The 21047-nt window shown below is 38.6% G+C and overlaps 1 protein-coding gene across 1 annotated transcript in view; it reads right to left on the bottom strand.

The window, feature by feature from the left end:
• NUP133 (nucleoporin 133) overlaps positions 1 to 21047 on the bottom strand; it is a 60908-nt gene that overhangs the window by 18759 nt on the left and 21102 nt on the right. The window contains exons 12-21 of the mRNA XM_020281445.2: positions 20732 to 20823; positions 16410 to 16573; positions 15096 to 15190; positions 11935 to 12159; positions 8975 to 9097; positions 8210 to 8309; positions 7408 to 7659; positions 6289 to 6422; positions 3534 to 3692; positions 1000 to 1135 (exon numbers count right to left, since the gene is read on the bottom strand). Of these exons, the coding sequence (XP_020137034.1) occupies positions 1000 to 1135; positions 3534 to 3692; positions 6289 to 6422; positions 7408 to 7659; positions 8210 to 8309; positions 8975 to 9097; positions 11935 to 12159; positions 15096 to 15190; positions 16410 to 16573; positions 20732 to 20823 (1480 nt within the window). The remainder of the gene's footprint in view (positions 1 to 999; positions 1136 to 3533; positions 3693 to 6288; positions 6423 to 7407; positions 7660 to 8209; positions 8310 to 8974; positions 9098 to 11934; positions 12160 to 15095; positions 15191 to 16409; positions 16574 to 20731; positions 20824 to 21047) is intronic.

The raw sequence follows: 21047 nt of genomic DNA on the forward strand, positions 1-21047 counted from the left end.
TTATATGTATTTATGGGGTACAATGTGATGTTTCAATATGTGTATACATTGTGTAATGATCATATCAGAGTAATTAGCATATTCATCACTTCAAACAAGAAAATATATTTTTTTAAAAAATCAGATTCTATCTGATATCTCCAATTCAAATGCAATAATACAGAATTCTTTCTCACCTTCTTTCTACATTTGTATCTCCCTCTCCCTTGGTTCTCAAAGATAGTAACAGTTGTCCCTTGGTATCCACAGATGACTGATTACAGGACCTCCAAAGATACCAAAATACTCAAGTCCCTTCTAAAAAATGACGTATTTGCAAATAAATAACACACACATCCTCACATATTCTTTAAATCATCTCTACATTATTTGTAGTACCTAATACAATGTAAATAGTTATAATGTATTGATTTTTAAATTTGCATTATTCTTATTGTTGTATTATTATTTTTTATTGTGTTTCCCCCTCACCGCCAAATAATTCAATCTGTGTTTGGCTGAACCTGCATGTGGAACCTGTGGATATGGAGGCTGACTGTACTATATTTAATCATTTTCTCAAACTACAACATACACAAAATAGTTTCAGAATTCCTGCACCAATGCCACTACCTATAAAAACCCCACTGTGTAAAGGTCAAGGTTTCTTTGTGTTCTTTTGCCCTTAGAATATGCATCTCTAAGGGTGTATAACCAGAGTTCTGAGTTCAAAATCACCTGAATCTATTCTTTAGGAATTCTTATTTAATACAAATAATTTTTCTCTCAAAAAAAAGAATTCCAAGTATGTAATTGAGTAACTATAAATGAACATTAATTTATCTATTCAGTTGTTGAGAATAAATAAATACATGGACATTGATAAAAAGTATTCCTCTTAAAGTAGACAAAGGTCCTGTTTTTAACAGATCCTGTTAACTGACAATAAGAACACATCATAAGAATTAATTGATAGCATGACTAATTTGTATATCTTCTTAATCAAATTCTTTCTTTTACCTTCAATTTTTTCTTGCAGTACATCCTCTGAAAAGTCTGAAGCTAAAGCAGCCAATTTACTCAAGCCAAGAAGGGTTTTTTTCTTTGCAAAGTAACGAGTTTCCATGTTTGCCAAACCCAGAAGTGTTGCGTGAGCCTGTAACAAAATATGAAAACCCATAAGATCCTGGGTACCAGTTCAAGCTGATATAAAAGTTAAGCATTAATACATCCCAAATTGTTTTCCCCCTAAGCCATACAAAAGACAAGTTGATAGTTAGCAAACCTATAAACTGATCACTGCCATACACTGAGACTAATTACACACCAAAATATCTACCACCCACACTAATTACTGGGAAAAGAGACGTACAAAACATCTGCTCTAAAACAATTACATATTCAAATGAACATGCTATCAAGAATAAACTTTTAAAATTAATTTGTGTGCTGCCTTTACTCATAATATATTTATATTACAAGAACATACTCATTACCAAAAGAGGCTGATGACCATTATATACACGTTAGCAAAATTTTCGTGATTTTAATATAATAGACAAATCACAATGGAGTGTATATTTTTTGATATTAGAAATAATGGCAATACTATCAAAAATCAAGAAGAATGCTTTAAGTAAAGCATTCTCACATAACCACCATTATGTGAGAGGGTTGGGCGTGGTGGCTCACGCCTGTCATCCTACCACTCTGGGAGGCCGAGGCGGGCGGATCGCTAGAGGTCAGGAGTTCGAACCAGCCTGAGCAAGAGTGATACCCCATCTCTACTATAAATAGAAACAAATTAATTGGCCAACTAAAAATATACATAAAAAATAGCCAGGTATAGTGGCGCATGCCTGTAGTCCCAAGCTACTCAGGAGGCTGAGGCAGAAAGATTGTTTGAGCCCAGGGATTTGAGGTGGCTGTGAGCTAGACTGATACCATAGCACTCAAGCCGTGGCAACAGAATGAGACTCTGTCTCAAAAAAGAAAAAAAAAAAAATTATGTGAGAGAATAGGAAGTATACATTTTAAATCTTTTAGTGTTTCATAAAAAATTTTAATTTTTTCATTGTAAATTGACAAATTATAATTATATATATTTATGGGTACAAAGTGATGTTATAATATATGCATACCATGTGCAGTAATTAAATCAAGCTAATCAACATACCCAGCACCTCAAATACTTATTCTTTTTGTGATGAGAATATTTGAAATTTACTCTTATTAGTTATTCTGAAATATACAATACACTATTATTAACTTTAGTCACCATGTTGTGCAATGCATCTCAAAAAACGTCCTCCCGTCTAACGGAAACTTTGTAGCTTTTGACCAACATCTCTCCATTCCCCTCACCTTCCAACCTCTAATAACCACCATTCTACTCTCTGCTTCTATGAGTTCAATTGCTTTAGATTCAACATGTAAGTGAGATGATGTGGGATTTGTCCTTCTCTGTGCTTTTCTTATTTTCACTTGGTATAATGTCTTCCAGCCTCATCCATGTTGTTATAAAGGACAGAATTTCCTTCTTTTAAAAACTGAATATTGGCTGGGCGTGGTGGCTCACACCTGTAATCCTAGCACTCTGGGAGGCCGAGGTGGGAGGATGGCTCAAGCTCAGGAGTTCGAAACCAACCGGGAGCAAGAGTGAGACCCCATTTCTACTAAAAATAGAAAGAAATTAATTGGCCAACTAAAAAAAATATATAGAAAAAATTAGCCGGGCATGGTGGCACATGCCTATAGTCCCAGCTACTCAGAAGGCTGAGGCAGGAGGATCGCTTGAGCCCAGGAGTTTGAGGTTGCTGTGAACTAGGCTGATGCCACAGCACTCTAGCTTGGGCAACAGAGTGAGACTCTGACTCAAAAAAAAAAAAAAAAACCAAACTGAATATTATTCCATTGTATATTATATATGCCACATTTTCTTTATCCATTCATGTTGATGGACATATAGGTTGATTCCACAACTTGTTTGTTGTGACTAATGCTGCAATGAACATGGGAGTACAGATTATCTCTTTGACATATTGATTTCAAATCCTTTGTATATATACCGGGAAGTGGGATTGCTGGATCATATGATGATGCTATTTTTAATTTTTTGAGGAACCTACACACAGTTTGCCACATGGCTGTAATAATTTACATTCCCATCAACAGTGTGCCAAGGTTCTCTTTTCTCTATAGGCTCTCTAACATTTGTTATCTTTCATCTTTCTGATAACACCCATTCTAACAGGTGTAAGGTGATATTTCATTATGGTTTTAATTTGCATTTCTCTAATGATCAGTGATGTTGAGCATTTTTTTCATATACTTGTTGGCAATTTGTATGTCTGTCTCTTTGGGTCTTTTGCCCATTTTTTAATCAGGGTATTTGTTTTCTTGCTACTGAGCTGAGTTCCTTATATATTTTGTATAGTAACCTCTCTTATCAGGTCTGTGGCTATCAGTAGTACTTTAATTACTAAAAATTAAACTAACTAAAATTATCTAAATAAATTGTATTCATCTGCTCCATACAACAGAATTCTTCTTACCTTTTCTAGTTCTTGGCTATTAATTTCATGTAACCAACTGAGATGTTCATGAGCTTGCAAAAAATTCGCCAACTGTCCATGCTGAGAAATGGGCTGAGAGAGCAACTTGCCTCGCTTTCCCTTCTCCAGATACCAACGGAAGAGAAAATCTGAAAAATTCTACAAATGATAGAGCCAAGAATCCATTAATATTTAATGGCATAGTTTTAAAAATGCAATTTCTGATAATATAATAGGCATCTAAAATAGAAATCCTATTTTAAGCAATAACTTCCTGTATTGTAGGATCACTAATTTGACAAACAACTAAATTCAGATTCAGAAAGGGTACCCTGATCAGGATCACCAAGGCAGTTAATGGCAGAACCTAGATATGTGCTGGCCAATGTGGTAGCCAATGGCCACACATAGCTGTTTAAACTTAAATTTAAAAAATTAAATTAAAATTAAAAAGTCAGTTTCTCAGGAACGCTAGTCACATTTCAGGAGCTCAACAGTCATATGTGGCCAGTGGCTCCCATTTTGGACAATGTATACAAACATCATCTCCATTATGACAGAAAGTTTCACTGGACAACACCAAGACTAGAACATTCCAGAATGAGAGGCTCAGAGCTAGAATTCTGTGCCAGCTGGCCACCTGGGCTGGCATAATAAATCAGAACCTAGAAAGGTCCAAATACCCAGCCAGCTTGCTCCTAGGGTGTTTGCTGAGTGTTAGAGTGGTGTGGAGGTTGAGGTGGAAAGGAAGACTAAAATGTCCTATAGTTACAGTGGTTAAGAGGTACTTCCACTAAAATGGGAATCCTGCTATGAAAACAAGTGTCTCCCCAAAAGACTTTTGAAACCAGAAATGAAATGAATGTAATAAAAGCCAAGACCAAGCCCTGGCCCAGTTCTATTCCTGATAAACAGAGTGATCTGCCTCTCACCTAAATTGCCTAAAAGAGAAAGAAGAAAACACTCCCAGGCAAAAAATAACATCAATTTCCATCTGTATTGCTGGGCTAGGTGGCTCACTGCCTCACTGCCATAATCCTAGCACTCTGGGAGGCCAATGCAGGAGGATCGCTTCAAGGTCAGAAGTTCAGGAGTTCGAAACCAGCTCTGAGCAGGAACGAGACCCTATCTCTACTAAAAATAGAAAGAAATTAATTGGCCAACTAAAAATATATAGAAAAAATTAGCTGGGCATGGTGGTGTATGCCTGTAGTCCTAGCTTCTAGGCAGGCTGAGGCAGAAGGATTGCTTGAGCCCAGGAGTTTGAGATTGTTGTGAGCTCAGGTGACGCCACGGCACTCTAGCCTGGGCAACAGAGTGAGACTCTGTCTTAAAAAAAAAAATAAAAAAATAAATGCTGTTGTAGAATATTTAATGATATGGACAAATGTTTGCTATGTATTAAGTGAAAAAAGCAGTTGACAAAACATGTCCGCTTATTATAAGAGTATAATGTATATACTCTATATATTATACTCTATATATTATATACTCTATATGTAGAGAGTATATAATATACTCTATATAAGTATAACAGATATAATATAAAATATTATAAGAGTATAAGAGAGTATTATAAGAGTATAATGCTTATTTTATTATAAGAGTATATAGAGTAGACACCGCATTTCTTTCTCTAATGGCGGGATAAAAAAAAAGTAAAATAATTTTTATAAGAAAAAAAAATAATAATACATAGAGTAGAAAGAGTGGAAGAATATAAACCAAATGTTTAAAAGGGCTCTCTCTGGGTGGTAAAATTATGAGTGATTTTTCTTTTTTTTTTTTTTTTTTTTTTTTTTTGAGACAGAGTCTCACTTTGTTGTCCAGGCTAGAGTGAGTGCCGTGGCGTCAGCCTAGCTCACAGCAACCTCAAACTCCTGGGCTTGAGTGATCCTTCTGCCTCAGCCTCCCGAGTAGCTGGGACTACAGGCATGCGCCACCATGCCCGGCTAATTTTTATATATATATATATATCAGTTGGCCAATTAATTTCTTTCTATTTATAGTAGAGACGGGGTCTCGCTCTTGCTCAGGCTGGTTTTGAACTCCTGACCTTGAGCAATCCGCCCGCCTCGGCCTCCCAAGAGCTAGGATTACAGGCGTGAGCCACAGCGCCCGGCCGATTTTTCTTTTTTATTTATAGGAGTTTTCTGAATTTTATATGATATCACTTATATAGTAAAAAAAATTAAGCTTTTACATAGCAATCAACTGAATAAACTGGCTTTAACAACTTAAATTCACTAGACAGTGTCATAACAGGAACTTTTTAAAAAATAGGAATCATGATGTCAAATGCAAAGAAAACAGGAATATTAGATATATATAAGTCTAAGCTCTCTAGAAGTGGTATCCTATACTCCCAAGCATCTTCTGTTTAAATTTTTAAAATTTTACCAATATGTATCTAAGTACTTTTTTTATAACTAAAAAATAAAAGGACAGAAATGAAAGTTTTAACATATTTTCCAAAGATTGAATTAGATCATGTTGTTCTGTGGTTTTATTTCTGAAAGTAAAACTTGCCATAAATTAGAAATCAATTTCCCCAAATAAAATCCCAAGACTCTTTTAGTAGCATTTAAAGAACTGTTTACCAAAATTTACAAAGAAACGTAACATACAAATTAGTATCTTCTCATCAAAGTTAACTATAAAAAGATCGTATCATATTCCAAAAGCCCCAATTACAGATTTGAAACAGCAAAACTTTACTACAGGACCCACTGGCCACACACCCAACCCCCGTCACCTGATCAGCAAACTGGGTCATGTAGCGCTGGAGTCTGCTCTGGTTGTCAGTCTGCTCACACATTTGAACCAAGATATCAAAGTCACAGTATTTCTCTGCTAGAGAAGCAGCCCACTGATATTGGCCTAGTGTGACTGTGGAAAGGAGAACAGATGGGGAAAAATCCTGTTAGCAAAACTGAAAATATGTAATAAAAAATATTACTGGAAATTTTACCTTCATTCCTACTAAGAATCATTAAGGGAATGGAAATTTTCCCAGTTACTGGCATTTAGGTTCATAATCCACATTAACTCGTTAAAGACACAAATTCAGTTCCTTGTGTCATCACTGTCTCCCCAAACACTATTTCTTTCTTTCAAGTACTAGCAAAGCAAGCTCCTCCTAACCCCAGCCTGGAATGTAGCGTGTCCTTGGCTGAACAGCCATGTTATCTTATCCGTACCCTTGGCCAACCCCCATCAGGCTCTGCTTCACAGCCTAGCTATTCATGTAAAGGTCTGAGATGCTAAGCTCTCTGAAGGCAATATCCACATATTGTTAATTCATTTTTTTTTTTTTTTTTGAGACAGAGTCTCGCTTTGTTGTCCAGGCTAGAGTGAGTGCCGTGGCATCAGCCTAGCTCACAGCAACCTCAAACTCCTGGGCTTGAGTGATCCTTCTGCCTCAGCCTCCCGAGTAGCTGGGACTACAGGCATGCGCCACCATGCCCGGCTAATTTTTTTATATATATATCAGTTGGCCAATTAATTTCTTTCTATTTATAGTAGAGACGGGGTCTCGCTCTTGCTCAGGCTGGTTTTGAACTCCTGACCTTGAGCAATCCGCCCGCCTCGGCCTCCCAAGAGCTAGGATTACAGGCGTGAGCCACAGCGCCCGGCCTGTTAATTCATTTTTTAATCATCTTCAGTACTGTCTATAGTACTTGTACCTGGTTAAGTACTGGGAAAAAAAGTTGAATAAAAATACAGAAAGCTGTACATATTCATTTTGCTTTAAGTTCTTGGTTACAGTTGGATTAATGCTACTACCTTAAATACACTGCATTACCTAGTTGACTCCTTCATCCAATCTGCAAATTTCAAGACCCATAGCCTTCATCAAATATCATGCACTTACGAAGAGGAGATAAGAGGTCTGATCTTTTCTGTAGGTACTCCTCATCCAGACTGATAAATCTTTCCTGATCATTGGCTCTGTCCACAGACTTGAGCTGAGAAACATAACCATCCAGGAAGCAATCGATTAGTGCCACCAGCTGCTCTGTCACAATGTTTCGGAGGTTGCTGTCTGCCTGTGGATAAACTATCTTCAGGACAATCTCATGCTGGCGTGCTATTACTGTTCGGATGCCACCAGGACCACTGGTTGCTGTGAAATCACACAAAATAACATGGTTAAGTAAGGGCTCTATGATGGCTAGGGGAAAAACCAATTGCCTAAAAAGTATATCATTTCATTGCTGCTGGGAAAATAAATCAAACAGGTTCAGGTAATATCTGTCTATGCTCTGCTCAAACCCCGTCTTCCCTAAGGAGATTTCCTCAGCAAAGCCAGGTAAACATGATTCTTCTTCCCTCCAAACTCCTTTAATGCTACTCTACTTACTTTCTTGTATTAAGTAAGGCAACACAAAATATAGTCCATACCTCTAGGCCCAGGACCTGCTTCTGTGAATAACTATTTGTGCTAAAACCTAGGAAATGCATAAGTGCCAGTTAGATAAATAAATTATAGGGAGTTCTATAAATAAGTCCAAGGGAATAAAGTGACTGTGACAAGAACTACTCATTTTGGAGATGGCACTTAAGTTATTTTTCATTTCACTTATAAACCTACACTGAAAGAATAACACGGCTTCCAAAAATGATAGGTCATTAGAAATATATTTTGAACAACTGTTAATAAATGAGTATATTACCTGTCCACGGAACATACTCAGGTTCTTTTTCTAGTGGTGCTTCTCTTCTATACAAGGAGTTTCTATTTTGGCGATAATGACTAGCAGCCTGCAGCATATCCTGGAAAAAAATGAAATGTGTTAAATGCATGAAGTGATGGATTGCAGGGTTTCTGAAGATAGTTTGAAACATCTAAGTCTATGAATAGGAAAAAATACTCAGCACAAGTCTGTAGGATTACTTTTGCTTCTTTCTGCTTTGAAATTTGTTTTCTTCTACAATTTAACTTCAATTTTAGAAAACTATAGTCACCAAAGTAGGAAAACTATTACTATAAAGTCCATTAGCTAAAGTTAAATGGAACATTTTAGTCATTACTATTAAGTAGCAAAGTTTTTAGTAATTAAGAAAAAAGAAATGAGAATTATTTTGACAGTTTACATTAACACTAATAGTTGTTACATTAACTATTACATTACATTAACACTAATAGTTACATTAACACTAATAGTTCTGCAATGATATAAACATTCCTCTTGAAATAAATAGTTTATTCTACCGAATAGAAACTCAGGATTATAGAAACTTATTAATATGCACAGGCAAACATTCAAAATATTCATTAACTGATTAATAATATGACTGATATTTTTCTAACTTTTGGAATTAACAAATGTCTAAAGGCCGATAAATTACTGGCAATACAGAGTAGGAATATGGAAACCACTTTCATATACATCCATGCTCTGGGCTTTGATTTGCTGAAATCTACCACATTTCTGTACCTTGAGAATATTGTTCACATTGATCACCACCTCAGCCCATTCCACGGAATCCAGCAATGTATCCTTCAAGACTTGCTCCTCATGCTCCAGCAAACATTCACAGATGGTGTCTACTTGGGACACCTGAGAGGGTATACAGACGTCAACTACTCACAACAAGAATTATGGCAGTAGCAGCAACTAAAATGACTCAATGGGTTTTACTCATTAAATCATAGCCTCAGATAATTAGATAGAAGAAAATTTATTGATAGTTGATGATAAAAATAAATTTAAAGATCAAGAAAAGTTAGAATCTCCTACCCTTTAAAAATTATAATGCATAAATAAGTCTTTTTTTTTTTTGAGACAGAGTCTCGCTTTGTTGCCTAGGCTAGAGTGAGTGCCGTGGCGTCAGCCTAGCTCACAGCAACCTCAAACTCCTGGGCTCAAGCAATCCTTCTGCCTCAGCCTCCCAAGTAGCTGGGACTACAGGCATGAGCCACCATGCCCGGCTAATTTTTTCTATATATATTAGTTGGCCAATTAGTTTCTTTCTATTTATAGTAGAGACAGGGTCTCGCTCTTGCTCAGGCTGGTTTCGAACTCCCGACCTCGAGCAATCCGCCCGCCTCGGCCTCCCAGAGAGCTAGGATTACAGGCGTGAGCCACCGCGCCCGGCCCCATAAATAAGTCTTATAAATACACAAATTCTGGATTGTTACCAAATAGATTTTTTTATTTAAACAAGCAACTGAAATATTTATTTATTATAGCTATTAGTGCTCAGTGCAACCTTTAAATAGCACAGGTTACAAATGATGTCACTTTACAACCCCAAATAATAAACTAATAGAGTAAAATGATGGCCCAAACAAATAAACTTGCTGATTTCGTTCTACAAGCAATTCCTCTTCTTTAGACATAAATGTTTGTAGAATAGTAGTAAACAATGTAAGAAAATAATGAACTAAATACATAACTTGTAACTCTTCTAATTTTTTGGTGGTTAATTAACACATGGAGATAACAGTGCAAAAATGTTCTTAGGGACTGAAATTCCTGTTCCTAGTTTCAGTCTGCAGTTTAAGCTTTCTTCCTTTATTAGAGTTTGCACAGCACTGGACACTCAGTGTTAAGAAAGAGAAATTAGACTTGTTGCCTTCAAGGAGCTCACTAGCTCAAGAAATAAGACACTATATTCTGCTTTTCCAGAGCTCTAGGAGGTACCAGGCCTTCCAAAAGTGGAGCCTGAGACAAGGTGGAGAGCAGATTCTGTATTATTTTACTTTTATTCAGGGCTGCCCAGTTAAAAATCTCCCTATATGGCCCACCAATCAAGAGATAGATTTGAATTAACCAGTTCTCTCAAAATGCTAATATACTTTATAAATGTAATTTGCTACCCACAAGCGAAAAGACAGGCAAAGAGAAAGAAAAATCACTGATAGTTTCATTGTGTTCATGCATGCCCTCTTTGCAGCCCTCCCTTTTCACTATGGTTATGCCATGTGGGAGGGCCTTTAGAACTACCCTCAAAGAAAGCTGCAGACTAGTAAATCTAAATGTTACCATTTTTCAAATAGAACATTCTTCTGAAGAGCCAATCACATTTTTAGTTTTGCTGTAACATATTCCCAAAGTACTATTCCTATATTATATATCCAGATGGGTACAAAATACAAAATATTACTACATAATATAGGATAATTTCCAGATCCTTCCCTATTATTCAGTTAACTAGAAGGTGTACATGTGCTAAACTGACAAGTGTACACATGTACACATGTATGCTTTGCCCTTTGATCCAAATGTAGAAAAAAGAACCGGGTTCCTGCTCATTTCTTTCAAGTAATCTGTCATTAGTAATTTTTAAAACTCTTACTTTATCATGTAAAATTATGCATGAATAAAGACGAAAAAGGAAACAAAAATTTTAACGATTTGTTAGATCATAAAAGTTAAGGTGATTTCTTTCTTTCATTCAGATTTCTGGCATATTTCCTAGATTCCTAACAGAGCTAAGGAAAGACCTGGTACTGTTTCCAAAATCAGATAATGCCACAGGGAGAAGAGACTGTCTTAGTTAAGGACAATAAACTCCATAAATATATCCCAAACAGTGAGCTAAAAAGTGAACTCAAAACCAGGGTCTGCAGTCTCAGTTAAGACAACTGGCCTGAGTCTTATTAATGTCATGTCACATCTTCCAAGGGAGAGCATGAAGTCTGCCCTGCCACCTCAGCAGGCTGCGAGGTGTCACACAAGTGTCGGAACTGTGTTACTGTTACTACAAGGTCTGGCTGCCATTGGCTGGCCAGCACCTTAATCTTTTCTTCCTTTGAAGTTGAGAGCAGACTTTTCTTTTTCTCTGAAAATACATATGATTTGAAAAGCAAGGTGTATCAGCAGGATCCGAGGAGGAAGCTAAGGAGAGTTCAGTGAAAGGACTGTTGCAAAGGGGTGGGGGGCAAGATTAAGGGGTCCAACAAGGGATGGTTCAGCACCCCAGGACAAGCAGGCCTGGAGAGGTGAAGGAGGGGCAGTTCCTGGAACTGAGCACCACCAGACAGGAATCAGGGTCTCTGCATAGCCCACATGCAAGGAGGAAACTGCAGGAATAAGTAAGTATTCCAACCTCTGGACTTCCGGCCTCATACTCGTCAAACACAACAGGAAGCCAGAGGGAAGAGAGCCCACTGACGAAGGCAACTCTCCTATGGCACAGACAAGAGTAGATTTGGAGAGAGGAAAACATTGCCCCCACAAAGTAAATAGGAAGCACTTCTAGTCCACTTTGTAAGCTCTACTTTACAGGGTAAGCAATAAATGAGTACTTTTGAGTGCTCCTTTATCCAGAAAATATGGAGTCCAATTTAAAATTTCAACGAGATCTCACTCTTTTTCCTGGCTAGAGTGTGATCAGTAAATGAGTAAGCAGCACAGAGCTACAGAGCCCCGTGAAAGAGGTCTCATCTTACCTCTCTGAAAAAGACATCTGCAGGAGTCAAGTTAGATGGGATTTCACATTCCCTTTTGTTCAAAGCAATCAGTATTGCTGTGTTCACGAGGTCAGAAAGCCGGGAGTGGTGGTTCTTGAGAACAATGGCGGCTGACAACTTTTCAGCGTGCTCACAGAGCAATAGCCGGGTTGCCATCGGCATCCCTCTGACTGGAAAAGTGCCTAGACGTTCAAATATGCCGACCTTGCAAAAAGCAAACACACATTCTTAGAAAGTATTTACGGCAACATGCAAAATACCACAGTCATATTTCCACCAGAAGCACACTGAGCAGAGTCACGGCCCCCGCTCTCCCCCAGCAAGTGCCTCCAGCTGTCTCTCATTTTGGCTGTTTCTAACACACTAACACACTTCAGCTAGTTCTTAGATCAGTGTCATTCCAGAGCTTCTGTCCACTACTGCTGTCTTTATCATGTTTCCCAAACTATTGTTTATAGTTATCAAATGGTCACACCTCTCTTTTCTATTTGTATCAATTAACTCCCCTAGATCTCAACCTTTTGGAAACTAAAAACTAAGCAGTCTCCATCTCCAAAAACTGATTTCCAGAATCCTAAAGCTCTGGAGGAGCTCCTGGGTGGAGTCTACCCCTTTGCATCTACTTCTGATTTGCCTGATGCCCATTTCTGGGGTATTAGGCAGTTCTAGCAGTTTTTCTAAGCTTTCTAATTTGATATAAGAAGCTGAATTGGAAAGAAGCCAAGAGACAGACATACATAATGAAAACATTTTTCACATTTTAAGCACAATTCCCTCCCATTAATAAGTGATTTGATTTTTATATCATTCATTTTTTCTATGCTTTTACAGTATTTACACGCTAGGAGATAAAAGGGGCCCTACTATGTATATTGTTCTGTACCGTGTTTTATTTTATAGTATCTTATTTTTTATAACACATTTAGATACTCATTATTTTTAATGACTACGGAATATTTCACTGAATCACTATCTTAATTTAGTCAGCCTGCTCACCTAATTATTTAAAGATAGGAGTTACACAGTCTTTCCTGATTTGCATTCACTTGCTGGTTCTCTCAAAAGTATTTAAGTATAGTTTTTATGCAAGGCTAGCTTAACTGCCTGCTTTATACTGCTATGGTATTGTAGCACTGACAGTGAAGCAATAGTTCTAGTTAAAATCACTCTAGTCATACAACAAAGATGATCACATTAACTCTCTGCTTCTTCATGCAATATATGAGACACAGGCTTCCCACAACACCAGAAAACCAGAGGCAAAGGTATTCTGAGGCACTGATACTTCCCACCTTCTTCAAAATGATACGGCCTTACTGCTCTTAAGTTTGGCTTGAGAAGAAGCAAAGCACTCCAGAAATATATCCAGAAATATTTCCATAGAAGTATCCAGAAATATTTCCATAGAAGTATCTAGTTATACATTCTTCCTGATGATTAACATAAATTCTTCCTGATTAGTAAAATAAGCTCTGAATATTAAAGAAAATGGCAATATAAAAGGTCTACCTAGAATGGGGTTTTCAGAGCTAGACATTGCCTTTCAACAGACACTGCTACCAGCAGCTGTGAGACTTTATTAAGGTCTCTGGAGCCCAGGGAGGCTGGGCCAAGAGATGCCGCAGTACGCATGTTCTCACAGCTTTCTGGACTCTTGAGAAGTCCGAGTGCATTCAGTACAGCAGATCACGTCAGGGCCACAGGTTCCACCCAGCCCAGGATGCACACCCTTTTACAACTGAATGACTTTGCCACTCCTCCCATCAAGAGGTAGAACCAATTCTTCAATCCCTTTCATCCAGGCTGGCCTTGTGACTTGCATTAACCAAGGTCACTTTGGTGGAAGTAACATTACGTAAATTGTCACGTGTAGAAGACTACAGCTTCCATGCTTATCCCCTTGCGACGCTGCCCTGAGATCACAAGAAGCCAGCACAGCCTAAAGGAGGATGAGAGACTAAGTTGGGGAGAACCCTGTGGCCCCTGTTAACAGTTAACACCAACTGCCAGAGAGGCGAGCTAGGCTTGCGGAACTTCCAGCTGAGCACATCTTCAATGCAGTTCAAGGAGGGATCCCAGGTGAAACCAACTGAGAAACTGCCTGGCTAAGCCACAGAACTGTTTAAGCCACCATGTTTTGTGGTGGTTTGTGATAAAATGGTTAACTGATACAGTTGGCTAATTAAACAATTATATCAGGAAGAAATGCTGCAATTTCCCCCCATTAATCCATAGCTCACTACTTAAAATACTAAAAAAAGGACTCAATGAAGTTTTCTTGCCACGACAAAAAAAGAGTAGAATAAAACCAAAATATGCATTAAAACTGAAGCAGAAATGGGATTAGGAATAATCAAGTCACTTCTGGCATCATCTGGAGCTGCACTGTCCAATAAGATAGCCACTATCCATAGTGGTTAATTAAAATTAAATTTTAAAACAATTTAGTTCTTTGGTTGCACTCATCACATTTCAACTGTTCAGTGGCCGCATGTGGCTGGTGGCAATCATATGGAAAACACAGATACAGAACATTCTCATCATCACAGAAAGTTCTATTGGACAGTGCTGACTAGTGTCCTTAACATGGAGGCATTAATGCTTTTGAAAAAAATTAATCAAAACCAGGAATTAATCAAAAATTTCATTGATTTGGATATGTATACGCCTGGGAGCCACTATTTGTTGACAAAAGTAAGGGCGAATTTATGTAACAATTCTACCCAGCACCAAAAACATTAGGCTCAATATATAAGAGGATACCTGTCTACAAAAACGGAAAATAATACTTTAAGATTTGATTCTAATGGTGCTTCAAAATTTAAAATCTGTCATCATCTTAATATTCTTCAATGTCTTTGGAATAGTACAAAATCAACTCATGAAAGCTTAAGTTTTTACATAAGTACACGCAGGAAATCTGAATGAAATTCTGCTTTTTATAACTGGAGTAATAGGCCTTCACATAGCTCTGAAATTATTTACTTTTAAATCAGCACAGAAAATGGAAAACATTAGTTATATCCCACCCAATGAAACACCTCAGAATAAACAAGGATTTCCCACTGTGCTGGAGAGAGTTGACAAGAGGCAGAGCAGACATGTCCCAGCCATCCCTGCTCAGCAACCTGGACTCTTACTTGATGAATAAAGTCCATAAGGAAACAATGGGCTTTCATCTTGTCTTCTAGCTGGTGAAGAATAATCAGTGATGTATTGCTGAACCCAGGAGCTTCTGTGAAAACAAAGAACAAAACTTAAACATATAAAACATTGATTCTACAACAGTTACTAATATTGAAATAAAAAGAAGATCCATATAAAAGGAAAAGTATAACCTTTCAATAAAATTATTTATAACATTGCCCAGAAGTTTAAAAAATTTAAAAGAAAATTTGGGGAGTTTGATACAATTCCTATTTTTATTTATTCAAAATATGTATTATTAGTTTCATCATTTGTATCATTTCAAGCTTGACAGTGCCAAAGAAACAGTCAAAAGAAAGGAGGTAAGCACTGATGTCTTCTTCCTAAATCTCTAATGCAGCTTAGCAGACTTTCGAGGAAGTAGGATAATTAGGGAGAGAAATATATGTTTGAGACAGTTCCCTGGCACTTGGGAACCCCAAGGGTGCCCTTGATGCTAAAGTGTAAGTGTCAGAGGGCAGCTACTTGGGGCAGGCAGGAGGACGTGCCTACATCTACTGCTCATTGCTGCTCTTAGGGAAATGGATAATTTCTATTAGCCAAATGCACTGATTATGCCAATGTTATTTAATTTGGGGGCAAGTAAGTGCCAAATGCCACCAGTTTCCTTTCAGAAATAAAAAGCTGGGAAAGCTAAGCAGGGATAATTAATCTGCCATAGATAGAACAATTAGGATTGGCTCCAATATTCCTTGAGTTTCTATTCTATTATCTACATCTGTTCTGAGCTCCTTTCAAAAATCTACTATAAGGTAGGTTACAGGCCAGGCGCGGGGGCTCACGCCTATAATCCTAGCACTCTGGGAGGCTGAGGCGGGCAGATTGCTCGAGGTCAGGAGTTCGAAACCAGCCTGAGCAAGAGCCAGACCCCCATCTCTACTATAAATAGAAAGAAATTAACTGGCCAACTAATATATATAGAAAAAAAAATTAGCCAGGCATGGTGGTGCATGCCTGTAGTCCCAGCTACTCGGGAGGCTGAGGCAGAAGGATTGCTTGAGCCCAGGAGTTTGAGGTTGCTGTGAGCTAGGCTGACACCACAGTAATCACTCTAGCCTGGGCAACAAAGTGAGACTCTGTCTCAAAAAAAAAAAAAAAAAAAAAAAAAAGGATGGTTACAATCTTTTAAAACACAATGAATATTGATAAACAAAAGGAATATGCTTTGAGAGATGCTTTAAATAAAGAACCATAATATTATTCTCAAAACAGATCACTGCATAATATTCAAATCAAAGTGTTTTTACCCTCAGGGACAGATTCAGCCCACCGTGGATCAGAAGCTGGGTAGTCATCCACCAAGTCTACACTGATTTGGGTAACAGCCCTGTCCAGTTCAGAATCAGAATCCAGATCAGAGTGAGAGGCAAACAGCTCGTCAACCATCATTTGAGCATGACCTAAATCTTTTCTGAAACAAAATTTGAAAACACAAGTATTACGGGAGGCAAAACATTTTCGAAACTCATCAAAAAAAATTAACTGTGTAGTTAAAGTCTGTCCCATTTATAGGTTTTAGCATAAAGTTACTTTTAACAAAATTTATTTAATTGAAAGGGAGAAAATTATTATGTATTTGTTAATTCAACATATACATACAACATGCCAGGCACTGGACACAGAATAACAGAAAGACATTAAAAACAGTCCTGGACATCACAAAGTATATAGTGTCACAAGGAATCAGATAATTAAGCAAGCAATGACACATATGTGTGATAAACAGTAGGACAAGGAAAGATCAGAGGGCTATAGAGTACAAGAAAGGACACTACACTGACCAGAGGGGCAGGGAAAACTTCCTAACAGGAAAAGAGGTCAAGCAAGGCTGGGGAGAATTTGTGGAGGGGTACACAGTTGCACACAGAACATACATCCATGCCTGTCAGCAAGCAAGCCTGTATCTCAGGACAGAACTGAAGCCAAGGGAGAGTATGAGATCACACACTGTGGAATTCCAGGGCAACCAGTTAAAGCATAGGCAAGGCTGGGCGGTGGCTCATGCCTGTAATCCTGGCACTTTGGGAGGCTGAGGCAAGAGAATCCCTTGAGCCTGGGAGTTCGAGATCAACCTGGGTGCACATGCCTGTAGTCCCAGCTACCGCAGAGGCTGAGGTGAGAGGATCACTTCCATATAAGTAAGTTTTGCATCCCATGAATAATGTGTGTATGTGTGTGTGTGTGTGTGTATATGTATATATATACATATATATATACACACATATATGTATATATATATAAAATTTATTTTATTTTATTTATTTATTTTTTTTGAGACAGAGTCTCCTTTGTTGCCCAGGCTAGAGTGAATGCCGTAGCGTCAGCCTAGCTCACAGCAACCTCAAACTCCTGGGCTCAGGCAATCCTCCTGCCTCAGCCTCCTGAGTAGCTGGGACTACAGGCATGTGCCACCATGCCCGGCTAATTTTTTCTATATATATATTAGTTGGCCAATTAATTTCTTTCTATTTATAGTAAAGACGGGGTCTGGCTCTTGCTCAGGCTGGTTTGAACTCCTGACTTCGAGCAATCCACCCGCCTCGGTGCTAGGATTATAGGCGTGAGCCACCGTGCCCGGCCGAATAATGTATTTTTAATCTACAACTGGTTGAAAAAAAAAATCTATGCATAAATGAACCCACACGGGTTCAAACTCATGTTCTTCAAGGGTCAACTGTATATTGTTATTGTTCTATTTTATTATTAGTTATCGTTGTTAATCTCTTACTGTGCCTAATTTTTAAAATTTTTTTTTGTTTCTTTTTTCGTGCTTAATTTATAAACTTTATCATAGGTAGGTACGTACAGGAAAAATATAAAAATTAATTTCAAAGAAAGTATGCCACGAAAATAGTAATATTACCTTGGCAAAAAAATAAACAGATAACACTTGATGCTATCTACCAGTTTTGACCAGAAGGGGCATTTGGCAATGTCTGAAGATAACTTTGGTGGTCACATGGGGGGGAAAGGGCGCTACTAACATCCAGTAGGAAGAGGCCAGCAATGCTCCTAAACAGCCCATAACTAACAGGACAGCCTCCACGACAAAAAATTATCTGGCCTCAAATGTCAACGTTGACAGGGTTGAGAAATCCTGCTTTGAAGGTACCACAATTCTGCTCGTAATGATCGCTGGTTAAGTGATGGCTCATTACACACACAGTAGCTCACCCATGCTGGGCCCGATGAGTCTAGTACAGCTGTGCTAGGGGGCCAGTGACGCTGTTCCTGAGGTTACCACTCGTGCAGGACTTAGGTCAGGGGTCCCTTCTTGTACCTAATAGTCTTCCCTTATAAAACATTTAAAAATGACTACACTGGGTTGACTAGTGTCCCCCCCACACAAATTCATGTCCAACCAATGCCTCAGAATTTAACCTTATTTAGAAATAAGATTTTTTGCAGATAAAATCAGTTAAATTAAGATAAGGATTAGAGTGGGCCCTAAATCCAATGCCTGGTGTCCTTATAAGAAAGCCATGTGAAGACAGCTGTGTGGAGACAAGGCCACGTGACGATGGAGGCAGAAACTGGACTGATGCCTCTGCAAGCCAAGGACTGACACAACTACCAGAAACTAGGAGAGGGGCAGGGAAGGATTCTTCTCCAGAGCCTTCAGCAGGAGTGTGACCCTGCAGACACCTTGATTTCAGACTTCTTGCCTGCAGAACTGTGAGAATGAATTTCTGTTGTTTTAAATCAGATTAATTTAATTACTCTGGATTAAATTGGGTAATTTAAGACAAATTACCCAGTTTGTGGTAATTTGTTATGGCAGCCACAGGAGACTAATACAATGACTGTGGTGACTTACTGAATTAGCATTTACATTCTGAGATGCCACATCTGACAGAATTGTAATTAGAGGATAAACTTGCGCAAGATAAAATCACATTTTTTTAACCCAAATCTTTCTAGTAAGATTGAACCTTGTAAACGAAGATTTAAAGGATATGATTTCAAACAAAAACAAAAACTTGCCCAATGGTGCCCCCTTCTGGACAAGAAACTAAGCTCAGTAGACCATAAAGAGGCACAGACTAGCTGGGGCGGTGGCTCACGCCTGTAATCCTAGCACTCTGGGAGGCTGAGGCAGGCAGGTAGCTAGAGGTCAGGAGTTTGAAACCAGCCTGAGTAAGAGCGAGACCCCATCTCTACTATAAATAGAAAGAAATTAATTGGCAAACTAATATACATAGAAAAAATTAGCTGGGCATGGTGGCGCATGCCTGTAGTCCCAGCTACTTGGGAGGCTGAGGCAGTAGGATTGTTTGAGCCCAGGAATTTGAGGTTGCTGTGAGCTAGGCTGATGCCACGGCACTCACTCTAGCCTGGGCAACAAAGTGAGACTCTGTCTCAAAAAAAAAAAAGAGGCACAGACTTTTAAAACTAAAAGGACTTTGGCATCTGTCATCTCTGCCAGTGAGCCACTATGCATCAGATACCACTACGAGTGGGATTATAGAATCGTGCGCTGAGGACTAGGAGAAACTCAGCATATTTCTTCAAGACAAAGATCGGACAGATAAACTAATGATCCTTCATCCATTCCAACTTCTATCCCACTCAAGACTTCAAAAAGGAAGAAACAGAACACATCAGAAACATTAAACAATCTGTCCAAACTTTCCCACAACCAACTAGGGGCAGTACAAGGACTGGGTCACAATTTTCCTGTTTATGCATATATGAATTTACCACACCTTTTAAGGAAGGTGCCAGAATACATGGAATTGCAGAAAACATGTCTAGGATAAACCGAAATCTGCATTAGCCTTAAACCCCGAAGAGCATTAGATCAGCAAGCATGACAAGGTGCAATCATTCTTGGCCCCCACACACATCTGCTTAAACACCCTCCCACTATGGTTTGCACCAGTGACTTGTTCTGGCCAAAAGGACACGAGCACAGATCTGAAGAGTACTGGTGCACTGATGCGGCTCTCTTGCCACTCTAGAACCCTACAATATGTGAACAAGCCTGGGGCAACCTACTCGATGAAGAGAGGCCACATGAAGCAGAGAGAGCGCTGGTCAGCCAAGGCCCAGAAATGTGAGTCCAGTCAAGGGCAGCCAGCCTGTAGCTGACCAGTGAGTGAGCCTAGCTGGCACCAGTAAAACTGCCCCCCGAGCCCAACTCCACATAGCCAAAATGCAGAATCATGAGCCACATTAAATAAGACACTAAGTTCTGTGGGGATTTTGTATACTGCAAAACCCAACTAATAGGCCAAGTCTAATTCTTTTGTATTAATGAAACTTTGTCTGCAACTAATTTGTGCCTTAACATTACACTAAAAGACCCTTGCAGTACGTCTTCAGGAACACTGTTTTTAATGGTACATTGTTTTTCATAAAGTTGAGAAGGTATGTGAGAGCATACATTCCTAGCCCAGCTAGCTGGAACCCTGCCATGGTTACCAAGTTCAGAAGAAGAGCTTAAGTGCTGAAGCTCAGAAACACATTCTCCTCTTGATGGCAACATTTCTCCAACTTGTTCCCACCAGTCAACAAATAAGTAGTGTATGTCAGTAAAGTAAGCTATAATTTTAAAAACTCATTATACCTGCAGTATTGCAGAAAAGCAGCTTTTAGCAACTTGGTTTTATCTTCCTGTGCTATAGTTTCATTCTTTGTAGTGGTCTCAAAAACCATACTCTGTAGAACAACAAACCACAGTTAAGAGGTGAAGGTATATGAACATTCTTAATTACTGGACTAAAACCTGGACTCACCCTATGACAGCAACAACACATATACACAAGCTGTTTACCAAACTGCCTATACCAATTGTTTACATACTTACTGAAACACTACAAACAGTACCAAATGATCAAAGTCCTTTAAAAAAGGTACAGGATAATTCAGAGATTATGGTGTGA

The sequence above is a fragment of the Microcebus murinus genome, chromosome 19 (genome assembly GCF_040939455.1).
Source record: "Microcebus murinus isolate Inina chromosome 19, M.murinus_Inina_mat1.0, whole genome shotgun sequence".
Taxonomy (NCBI): Eukaryota; Metazoa; Chordata; class Mammalia; order Primates; family Cheirogaleidae; genus Microcebus; species Microcebus murinus.